This window comes from Bos indicus x Bos taurus, chromosome 10 (genome assembly GCF_003369695.1).
Source record: "Bos indicus x Bos taurus breed Angus x Brahman F1 hybrid chromosome 10, Bos_hybrid_MaternalHap_v2.0, whole genome shotgun sequence".
Lineage (NCBI taxonomy): Eukaryota > Metazoa > Chordata > Mammalia > Artiodactyla > Bovidae > Bos > Bos indicus x Bos taurus.
This window is the reverse complement of record NC_040085.1, coordinates 52031327-52043687: the sequence shown is the minus strand read 5'-3', so window position 1 is coordinate 52043687 and position 12361 is coordinate 52031327. Positions and strand designations below refer to the sequence as shown.

The 12361-nt window shown below is 40.6% G+C and overlaps 1 protein-coding gene across 1 annotated transcript in view; it reads right to left on the bottom strand.

Moving 5' to 3' along the window:
• Window positions 1-6552: 6552 nt before the first annotated feature.
• The window catches only part of MYO5C (myosin VC), a 118469-nt gene continuing 112660 nt past the window's right edge, over window positions 6553-12361 (bottom strand). The window contains exons 39-41 of the mRNA XM_027553992.1: window positions 9690-9864; window positions 9114-9194; window positions 6553-7918 (exon numbers count right to left, since the gene is read on the bottom strand). Coding sequence (XP_027409793.1) covers window positions 7766-7918; window positions 9114-9194; window positions 9690-9864 — 409 coding nt within the window. The 3' untranslated portion in view covers window positions 6553-7765. The remainder of the gene's footprint in view (window positions 7919-9113; window positions 9195-9689; window positions 9865-12361) is intronic.

Below are 12361 nucleotides of genomic sequence, written 5' to 3'. Positions count from 1 at the left end.
ATTGGAACCATGTAGTCTTAACCACTGGACTGCAAGGGAATTCCACAATACATGTTTTTGTTGACTTTTTTTAAAAAAAGAAAGAAAAAGAGATAGAGAGAAAAGGGGAGAAGGGGTGTGTGTGTATGTATGAGAAAAGCCAATGGAAACAGCTTTTTAAAACCTCATCTTGGGACTTCCTTGGCGGTCCAGTGGTTGAAGCTTTGCTCTTCCACTGCAGGGGACTTGGGTTTGATTCCTGGTCAGGGAACTAGGATCCTGCATACCGTGAGGTGTGGCAAAAAAACATCAACTCATCTTCTCGTTATCATGGTAGTTGCTCAGACCTATACATGCAAATAAAGTCTATGCAGTTAATTTGTAACCTTTACTTTATTACAAGATGATGGGTCAACACCAGCTCATTTATTTAATCAGTAAGAAAGTGTCAGACAATAGACTTTCAGAACAGACATGGACACAATTGATCTTTGCAGTACAGTATTTTAATCCTGTGGGGCCTTACAATGTTGTTGTTGTTCTTTAGTCTGTAGGTCGTGTCAACTTGTTTGTGACCCCATGGACTGTAGCCCGCCAGGCTCCTCTGTCATGGGATTTCCCAGGCAAGAATACTGGAGTGGGTTGTCATTCACTTCTCCAGGGGATCTTCCCGACCCAGGGATTGAACCCACGTCTCCTGCATTGACAGGTGGATTCTTTACCACTGAATCACCAGGGAAGCCCCTTGTAGTGGATTCTGTAATTTAAAACTTAAAAAAATTTCTCCCCTCCAGATGAACTTTTGGAGTAAAGATTGAGCCAGAAAACCTGGAGCCTGACCCCAACCAAGTAAATGTGGTATTGGTTCCCTGTAAGGAACACACCTCATTTATGAAACATTTGCCAGTCACAGATCCAGGGGTCACTGCCTGTCCACCAAAGTCAATAGACAGGCCCAGGTCACCGAAGGGAAGGCAACCTTGAGGAAACAAGCATTTGTGCTAAAGGGTGGGGTGCTGACTGACCCAATCCTGGCCCCACTACTTGGGCAAGTGACTTCACCTCTCTGCATCTTTGCTCATCTGTCAAATGGGGATCTTAGCATCTGCGGTGTCAGGGGAATTATGAGAGATAGCACATGAAGTATTTAGCTCAAGGCTGGAATACAGTGAGTGCTCCATGGATGTTATGCTGCCCTGTGAGTGGCTACAACAGCAGAAGCTGTGGCAGCGGGAGAAAGGAGGGGAGTGGGGATGAGGCTGGAGGTGAGGAAAAAGCAGAGGGGAGTCTATGGCCACAGTTTAGACGAGATGAATCCTGTACTATGGCAATGCTGTGGGATGGACTTGGACCATGCTTCCAAAGGAGAGGGAACTGGACTTGGTGATGTTTGGGGAAGAGGGGAGGGAGATGTCTAGGATGTCTCTTAGGTTTCTGTTGGAAGGCTGAGGGGTCGGGGCACCACTGTTGGAGAATGAGGACCAGGGGGTGAAGGTGGGAGGGGACAGTCATCGTAGCCACGCCAATTTAATACATGTTCCAAAGGGTGGGCCATGTCAAGGTTCAAAGAAGAAATCCCCTGAGTATAAAGAGCTTTGGGAGCACTAGCCTGAATGTTTGAACAGAGTCCAAATTGAGAAGGATGTATTTGTGGGGCAGGTGGCAGTGGGGACACCCCTGGGGGGGATGTCTACCACGCAGGGGTAACCATGGGGCTGGGGAGAGACTGGGGAACTCATGAGAGGGCCTGTGAGAGGCCCTGACCTCTCACAGCCACCCAGGGAGGGAAGCAGGACATCTGTGTTACCACAAGGGAGATACTGAGGGTTTAACAACGGAAAGGTCAGTGATGGAGCCTGAATCTGTATGCAGAGGAAGTCCACGACCCTTACCACAGAGCCAGCACCATCACGCTGTTCTGCTTTGTCACAAAAAGAGAGTTAAAGAATGGGAAAGGGCCTGCCCACCAGGGACTGGCCTGGGGTGGAGGCCTGGTAATGCTGCCCCCGCCTCCCCCACCCCCTGCCACTGCCCAAACCTGCCAAGGTGGCCAGTCACAAGGTCGTGCTCAGGACTCCGAGTAATAGCATTAGGAAGGTGAGCCATGGGTTTTCAGCAGGGAGTGACGTCATTCAAGTGGATTATTCCAGCATTTGCACTTCTGCAAGTAGGTCAGAGAGAGAGTGTACAGCAGGAAAATCAATTAGGTTAAGAGACTGTTATCAAGTACTGGAGAAGAGGAAATATGCTCTGGACAGAGTAGTAGCTGCAGGAGTGGAAGGTGAGAGGAACCCCAGGAACTAAATGCAGAAGGAATAGAAGGACGACTAGGAATTATGGGAGATCGACTCCCACCAAGAGAGAAGTAGAAAAATTGCCACACAGAAAGACAAATATCATATGATATCACTTATATGTGGAATATTTTTTTTAAAGGAACAAACAAACTTATTTATAAAACAAAAGCAGAGTCACGGATGTAGAAAACAAACATGGTTACTGGGGGATGGGGGGGAAGATACATTGGGAGATTGGGATTGACATATACATACTACTGTATATAAAATAGGTAATGAATAAGTACCTACTATATAGCACAGGGAACTCTGTACTCTGTAATGATCTATAGGGGAAAGAATCTAAAAAAAGAGTGGATATATGTATTTGTATAACTGATTCACTTTGGTGTACACTTGAAACACAAAATTATAAATTAGCTATACTCCAATAAAAATTTTTAAAAATTTCCAATATTCCAAATCTGGATAAAGACTTTTCCCATACTGAATTTTATATTTTTTTCACATTATAAAAGATGTACATGTTCATTATATATAATTGGAAATAGAAGGACACGAAAAAGGAAAATCTGTCATCTACATGCCTTGTCCTAACAAGTAACTGACCTCTGTTAGCATTTTATGTTTTATTCTAATATCTCCATAGGCATCTATGAATACACATTAAAAAAATTGGAATTACATGCCATATGCAATTTTGAACTTTGGTTTTTTGCATAATAGCGTTTTCATCTTCACATGTCATTGCATATTCTTGGAAAACACCAATTTTTAAATGGAGACCACAAGTCTTGAGTCATATCCACCGTAAATTATATTGTATAGCTAGCATTTTAGATCCGGTTGGTTGAACATGAGCAAGCAACAAAGTAAATTTGGAAGATTATAGCATTTTAAAACTATAAACGTTATACATGCTCATTGTGGAAAATTTGGAAAAATCAGAAAGGTATAAGGAAGAAAACAGTCACCCATAACCCATTGCCCAGAGACTCCACTTCACATTTTAGCTATGCAGGAATAGACTTTTAGGACCAGAAGTCATACTGTTCGTGTGCACTCTTTACATCCTGGTATTTTCCATTTAGTTTTTATAACATGGGCTAAATTTAATTTTAGTACAGTCTATTGTACTTATTGAAAATAATCATTTTTATGATGAGGGAACTTTTCACAGCTAGAGCAAAAGCTTCAGTGGGCACTTTGACAAGAAAAAAATAAAAATACCCCATTTTAACAAATTCTGACATGAGATTGCTCTGCAGTAGGAGTTACCTAACCCTAAGCCAAGCACAAAATTTCTTTGAAATGTTTCACTTAAATATACATTTCCAAAAAAAAAAAAAATTACCAAATCACCTACTACCCCATGATTATTTTTTTAAAAAGTCAGTGCCAAGGATAGAAAGTCAAAAGTGAAAATCCCCATTACCTGCCCTACACTCAGTTCCCTGAGTTTGGAGGCTATTCTTCCAGAGTTTTCTGATGCCATAGATAAAAGTTTGTTAGTTACATAAATGGAATTGTTAGCCACTTGCTTTTTTACCTAACTTATTCTGTTACTGCTTACAGAGCTATCTGTTTTTTGGTAATAGCTTTAGTATTATTTTATACTATGGAGTGATGGAGTATCACAATTTAATAAGCCAACATCCTACTGTAGGATATATAGGGTACCCCCAGTTTTCACTTTTAAAATTGTGCTTCATTGACCCAATTAAAAATGGGCAAAATTACCCTCATACTTTGCCAGTGGGAATGTAAAATGTTGCTGCCTCTGTAGAAAACAGCTTGGCAGTTACTCAAGAAGTTAAACATGGTTGCTACCAAATGACCAAGCAGATTTACTCCTGGGCATATTCCAAGACCATCAAATACATATGTGCACATAAAAATCTACACATGAATATCTGTAGCAGCATTTAAGCCAAAGAAGTGGAAACAACTAACATGTCCAGCAACTGAGGAATGAATAAAGAAAATGTGGTCTGTTCATCCAGTAGACTCTTATTTGGCAATTAAAAAAAGGATGAAGTCTGATGTGCTACAACATGGATGAACCTTGAAAACTTTACGCTAAGTGAAGTAAGTAAGATGCAAAAGGCCACAGATTGTGATTGCATTTATACAATACATCCAGGATAGGCAAATGCACAGAGACAGAAAGATTAGAGGTTGGCAACAGGTGGGAGGTAGGGGGTTGGAGTGACTGCTTAACGAGTATGGGGTTTATTTTTAGGAGTGATGGAAATTCTCTAGAATTAGATAATGTAATTTGCTTGTGAATTTACTAAAAACCACTGAAATGTATGCTATAAAACAGTGAGTTTTATGTTGTGTGCAGTTGTATCTCAGTACAGATTATTTTTAAGTGGGCAAAAACTTGGACACTTAACAAATGCAGATATTCATACAGTCAATAAACAGATAAAGAGGTGCTCAACATCATTAGGTGTCAATGAAATGCAAGTTAAAAGACACTGTGAATCCACTACTTACCCACCAGAACACCTAAGAGTAAAGACTGATGGCGTGAAGTGTGGGTGAGAATGTAGAGAAGTGGACCCCTTCAGCTGGTGAGAGAATAAACTGGTACAACCACACCAGAAAACTAATTGATAGGAGCCACTAAAGCTATGCAAACATATCATTTTACTCCTTGATATATACTCAACAGAAATGAAGACTTACATCCTCAAAAAAACCATGAATGTCATAATAGTTTAATTTATAATAGCCCCAAGCTGGAAAAACCCAAATATTCGTCAATTTAGATAGATACATAAATTATCATCTAATAAAAATGAATAAACTGCTGATACACATGACAATGAATGGGTGAGTCTCACAGGCATTAAAACTATGTAATGTTTAGTGTTAGAAGCCTCTTTCTATTCTATATGCTGCACTTCAAGATTTACGTTGACATGTGAAGTGTTATGTGGGTCAGTTTTTAAAACTTATTAAATTGTAAAGATGCTTAATTTGCCCCTGATGTCAATACTAAATATATTCTTAAAACAAAGCACCTATCTATCTCAGAAGAAATGCATGTGAAATGTGGAAAAATTAGAACATACAGATTAACTACCATAACTTCCTTTACCTATACTCTCACTGCCCAGAAAGACCCCTGTCAACAACTTGGTATGCACACACCTGAACACTTTTCTGAGCATTTAAGGAAGTCTGAGTACTCTAATGTTAACACATACATACCTTCCAGAGAGTCAACACTTGGAACCGATCAGCAGAATGTGGAGAAGTTAGAGCTGCAGCTTCAAGGTGCTAAGGCAACTGCATCCGTCTAAGTAATCTCCTTATCTGGACTTCACAGCTCAGCGGCTCTCTTCCTTCCCACCTCCGCTCTGTGTTCACAGCTGGGGCACTCACTGCAGGTTGCATCACTCACTCACCCCCTAGGCCTCCATACCGCCAGGTTCCCTCAGAAACCCCGTGGACCAGTTTTTAGAGTGCAGTTCTCTGCTCTCTGCAGGAAGCAGAGTTTGGCAGGTTTGACCCCTATGAATTCACACCCTGCTTCACTGAGTGGCCCCGACATTTACCTGTTATTGAAGGTTAGCAGCAGCTCCTGCCTTTTCACAGTCCTCACCCCATCAGTACCTCATGGTTTTGGCCACTCTTTCCACCTTCGTCTTTGTAGAATGGATCCAGACAGTGCGGTGAGTGCTTCCCTGCCCCTTTCTCCATGTGTATGCTCTTCAGGCTCTGCAGGTCCCCTTGTCTTCAAGCAAGATCTACTCCTTCCCAAGACTGACCCCCTACAAACCCTGCTGCCTCCAGTAGGACTCTGCTCCTGAAGTTCCACTTGCTAGCATTGAGATGACCTTTTCTCCAGGAGCTCACAGGGTACCAGAGGGAACAGCCAATGTTACTGTCCTATAGCCCATGATGGGTGCTATAAAACAGACAGGAAGCTTGAGTTATGGGAGCCAAAAAGGAAGAGTGATGGGCTCTTTGTGGTGTCGGGGAGACCTGGAAGGGGCAGGAAGAAGGCAATCCATGTGAATCAAAACCCAGCCAACTCTCTGCCAAGTAGCCCCTAATGCTGGCACAGTCTGGGAGCTACATGGAGATATAGCCAAAGAGGGCATATTTACTTCCTTGCTAAAAAATTTTATATATGTTTTATGAGGTGTTATGAATCTGTAACATTTCCAGCATCTTTAAGTATGACCCTTAAAGCAAAGCATAAACCTTGTGCACTTAGGAAAAATGTAATCTCCTGGCAAATAAAAGAATTTGACCCAGATCACGTGGTAATTTTATTGATTAAAATATTACAAAGTTCTACTCCTCATGTCTTCATATACAATATATCCGAGTGAACTAAATTAAATCATTTATGATATGAAAAGACATTATTACATATTGGAAGGGTGACGTTAATTCATCATCATGGATTATCTCTACTCCTAAGGTATATGCCCATATTAGAGTCAGCCATGGCCTGTGACTCTGGGGAGGTATGGAAGAACACTGAGTCCACAGGCCAGGAGTGCTTATCAAGTCACATTTTCTGCTCTGAAAAGAAGAAATAAGGAAACCTGGAGGAACAAGGAATAGTCAGTTCCCAGAAAACTTGGGAGATTTCTCAAAAGAAGGAACTGACATAATTTTTCAGTTATTTTTATGAGGAAATCTTAAAACATATTTGAATGCTGATAAGACAGAAAAAATCATTTAGGTTGCCTTTTCAAACTAGTTTTTTAAGTCATTGTATGAAAGATATTAAACAATGACAAGTTATGGCAAATATGTTGGCAGAGAAAATTTAATGACGTGTTCTTTTGGAGGAGATGATAAATGATGTGGGAGTTAGACTTGAATGATATGTTAGTTTTAAATGAATATTTACATAAAAATACTTCATGATTTATTTCAGATTGAATATTCTCTTAAAAATTAGAGGGGCCTGAAATAAATATTTTTTAATGCAGAAGCATCTTCAGTAAAAAGAGTTGGTGAAGCACCCCCACTCTCATCAAGCAAGCGTGTGGGTGAGAGAATTTCTGATGGGTCATGGTCAAATGGGATTATTTGAAAGACAATCCTGGAACCCATTTGTGGCTTCATAAATATCTGGGCTTCACATGAACCTTAGAAAACAGGATAAGCTGTGTCCCGAGAGTCTCACTCCCACTGGGTGGACCCTTGTCATAAGATAGAGGCACCAGGCAGAAAATATGAGTATTGAAGGAATTCTAGTAAAATTTGGCTGAGATTCCAAAGGTAGATGTGGGCTTTCCAATCTCAACTGGTGTGTGTGAATTCTTACAAGATGACGGCGGCAGCACCATCACCATGAGCAAGAGGAGATGTGGCCCATTTGGGAGAATTCTTATTTTCTTCATTAAATCACATTCCAAAGCATCTCCAGTTCCAATCAGGTGTAAGCCACCTCCCTCTTATTTGAGCTTCACTGAGCTTTTGAAAGAAAAGTGCACTTATGCCCTTTTCTCCTGCTATAACCTATTGAGAAAGCCAAGCTTAAAACTGCTGGGGATCTGGATCATTTCCAGGGCATGTGGAGAGGGAGTAAAAGGAAATGTGACTTGAAAGAGGTGTTTGGTGTCCAACATCAGGTGTGATGAATCCTCTCGGCTGTTGAGGAGAGCCTGAAATGAGAACCAGGGGGAAGATGAATAAGGAAACCAGCGCGCTCTGCTGTGTTGCTGTCTGGAAGTCAAGAGCAAGGAAAACACAACAGTGAAAAACTCCTTTCAAAATCTTGTGAGATAACACACAAAGGGGCTTTTCGACAGCACAGCACAAGGTGAAATGGTCTGTTTGGGTCTTCCAGGCCAGCTCTCATGAAGACCTACTTGCTCTTTTTCACTTCAGAAGTTAATTTCCCCCAGGATGGGCTGACTGTAAATCGATCTAGTTTCTATTCTTACCTATTCTCATGGCATAATTCTCAGCTCATGAGTGGAGCTCAGTATTAAATTTTTATTGCATTCATAATTATTTTTAGTTCAGTGGTTTGCAAACTTTTTGGTCTCAGGACCCCTTTAAAATCTTAAATTACTGAGGACCCTAAACAGCTTTCGTGCATGTGGTTAGAGCTATGGATATTTATCATATTAGTAATAAAACAATAATTTAAACTACTTATAACAAGAAAAGCCCAAGACATGTTAACATATTTTTATTGAAAAATAACTCAAATTTGAAAGAAAATTTTAAAAAAAACTACTGGGAAGTAGTATTATTTTTTATAATTTTGTAAATTTTTAATGACTGACTTAATGTGACAGGTGGAATCTTGTATCTGCTTCTGCATTCACCTGTAGTGATTTGCTATTCTGGTTGAAGTGTGTGAAGAAAAGTCTGCCTCACACAGGTATATATTTGGAAAAAGGAAGACTTTGCAGACTCTCTGAAATTATCTCAAGGATCCACTCCTCCCCACCTCACCAAAGACTCTTGAATGCAACTTTTGAGAACTGCTGCCCTAAGGCATTGGGAAAGAAACTTTAGGGATTAAAATAAGAAAAAATGAGTACGTAGGTTCTCTGTTTCTATTCAGCCTCTGTTCCCTTGTCTATGCTCAAAGACTGATGAGAAACAAGACATGCTGAAGGACTGTAGACTGAGAGTCATGGTTTTGGTGTTTTCAGTCCCTTGCCACCAGGGCTAAAATGGCTTCTGAAAACAGGGGGAATTTGACAGGGAAGATTTCTGCCACTTTTCCTGTGGGCATTTCCTTTGTATATTTGTTACATGTACTTTAATTCTGAACTTCTATAGTGGTAATTAAATATCACTGTCTCATACTAAAAATTAAAAGGCACATCTTAAGCATCTCACCTGCACTTTGCGAACGAAGGATGGAGTCACTCTTTTTTCAAAGTCATCTATAGGTGTGTATGAATTAAGAATCTTTATGATCTGCAAACAATGCATAAGATAGTATAAGGCCACGAAAAGGATAACTCTGTCCATGAAATGATTGTTCCAGTGGTCTGGGAACAGTTGGGAACCACAAGTGGTTCTTTAATACTGTAATCTGGCTCTAGGAACCATGTGTTATTTTTTTCCCCAAGAAGAGAGAAAACAAACTGAGAAGAGCATAGATGGGAGCAAGGACATCATATAATTAGATGACTGTGAGACAATTCCCCATTTCCAGCCTCCTTCTCCAGTCCTACATCCTCTCCCCACACACACACACATCTGTGGTTTTGTGGGCAGGGAATGTGCCATACGAACTTTTAGGTTTTCAAGGTCTAGAGTTACTATTTAATAAATGCTTGTTAGATAAGTGGGTAGGCCAAAGAGCACACAGAGATGCAGATGCACCCCATGCCAGCTAAGCCAGGAAAGGGGATGCCAGTCACATGATCACTGGTGAAGATCAGGGAGACACTGAACAAACCTGATTACCTGCACAGCAGACAGGGAGGTACAGCGTTCGTAGATCTCCTTGGCATCACTGTCGGTGGTCTTCTTCACCTGAAGCAACCATGCTGCCTGTGAGAGAGGCTCCAAAGTTTCCTTGGCCAAGTTGTTCTGTAAATTCTTATCTTTAAGCCATTCTTCTAAGTAACTGATGTTGCACCTGGAGTAAAAGCCAGAGGAGCAGAGAATAGTGGGTGATCCATTTAGAACACTTTAGGGGAAGGTGTAGAGTCCCTAAGCATGTCCCAGCATGGTACCAGTGTTCACTAAGATCCTCAGGACCACGTCCAGCAGTTTCTTCATTTGTAACAAGAGGGGGTTGGGCCAGGTGATCAGCTCTCATCCATGATTCTAAGGATCAGGATGGTCTAGGGTGAGTGGTCATAATAGCAATAAACTTTGGAGAAAATCTGAGCAAAGAACAGTGACTACAATAATTTATAAAACAATCTATTAATGTACCTTTAATAATAGATTTGAAAATATCTTAAAGGAAAACCTCATAGTGATATTTGAAGGGGGGACTTCAATTCAGTTCAGTTCAGTCGCTCAGTCGTGTCCGACTCTTAGCGACCCCATGAATCATAGCACGCCAGGCCTCCCTTCCATCACCAACTCCCGGAGTTCACTCGAACTCATGTCCATTGAGTCAGTGATGCCATCCAACCATCTCATCCTCTGTTGTCCCCTTCTCCTGCCCCCAATCCCTCCCAGCATCAGGGTCTTTTCCAATGAGTCAACTCTTTGCATGAGGTGGCCAAAGTATTGGAGTTTCAGCTTCAACATCAGTCCTTCCAATGAACACCCAGGACTGATCTCCTTTAGGATGGACTGGTTGGACCTCCTTGCAGTCCAAGGGACTCTCAAGAATCTTCTCCAACACCACAGTTCAAAAGCATCAATTCTTCGGCACTCAGCCTTCTTCACAGTCCAAGTCTCACATCCATACATGACCACAGGAAAAACCATAGCCTTGACTAGATGGACCTTTGTTGGCAAAGTAATGTCTCTGCTTTTTAATATGCTGTCTATGTTGGTCATAACTTTCCTTCCAAGAGGGGATTTACACTGGTATAAAAACTGTTTGAACTCTTTTCCTAAAGTATCAGAAAATTTTCAACTGGTAGAAGGTTTTCTAAGTTCACTGGGGTTTCTATTCTAGTTTCTGTCACTTACTATCATAGGTTTATAAGTTAAGAGGCATGGGTTTTAATCTCACCAATCTGTTTTGTGAGCCTGGAAAGTTACTCTACCTCTCTTGGTAAATCAGGGTGTTGAGAACACTCACACATTGCTAGGGAGAATGTAAATAGTACAGCTGCTAAGGAAAACAAGCATTTCCTCAAAATGTTAGACATAGAACTACCATCTGACCCAGCAACTCCGAATTGAAAGGTCCACACAAAAAAATCATACACAAATGTTCACAGGAGCATTAATCATTATAGTCAAAAAATGAAAACAACCCTAATGCTTACCAATTGGTGGGCAGATAAATAAATTGTGGTCTATCTATACAATAAGATGTTATTCAACAATAAAAATGAGTGAGATACTGACACATGCTACTACATGGGTGAAATATGAAAACATTACACTAAGTGAATGAAGCTACTCACAAAAGACAATGTATTTTATGGTTTCATTTATTATAAGCAAATCTGTAGAGGAAGAAAATATATTTGATGTTGTCATTGGATCAAAGAAAAAGCAAGAGAATTCCAGAAAAACATCTACTGCTGCTTCATTGACTACACTAAAGCCTTTGACTGTGTGGATCACAACAAACTGTGGAAAAATTTTTTTTAATTTTTTAATTATTATTATTATTTTTTTACTTTACAATATTGTATTGGTTTTGCCATACATCAACATGCATCCGCCACGGGTGTAAACGTGGCGGATGCATGTTGATGTATGGAAAGACATGGGAATACCAGATCACCTTACCTGGCTCCTGAGAAATCTGTATAAAGGTCAAGAAGCAACAGAACCAGATATGGAACAATGGCCTGGTTCAAAATTGGGAAAGGAGTACATCAAGGTTGTATATCATCACCCTGCTTATTTAACTTATATGCAAAGTACATCATGTGAAATGCTGGGCTGCATGAAGCACAAGCTGGAATCAAGATTGCTGGGAGAAACATCAATAACCTTAGATATGCAACCTTATGGCAGAAAGCGAAGAGGAACTAAAGAGTCTCTTGATGAAAGTGAAAGACTACAGTGAAAAAGCTGGCTTAAAAAAAAAAAAAGCTGGCTTAAAACTCAACATTCAAAAAATAAGATCAAGGCATCCGGTCCCATCACTTCATGGCAAATAGATGGGGAAACAATGGAAACAGTGACAGACTTTATTCTCTTGGGCTCCAAAATCACTGCAGATGGTGATGGCTGCCATGAAATTAAGACACTTGTTCCTTGGAAGAGAAGCTATGACCAACCTAGACACCATATTAAAAAGCAGAGACATTACTTTGTCAGCAAAGGTCTGTATAGTCAAAGCTATGGTTTCTCCAATAGTCAGGTACTGATGTGAGAGTTGGACCATAAAGAAAGCTGAGCACTGAAGAATTGATGCTTTTGAACTGTGATTTTGGAGAAGACTCTTGAGAGTCCCTTGGACTGCAAGGAGATCCAACCAGTCCATCCTA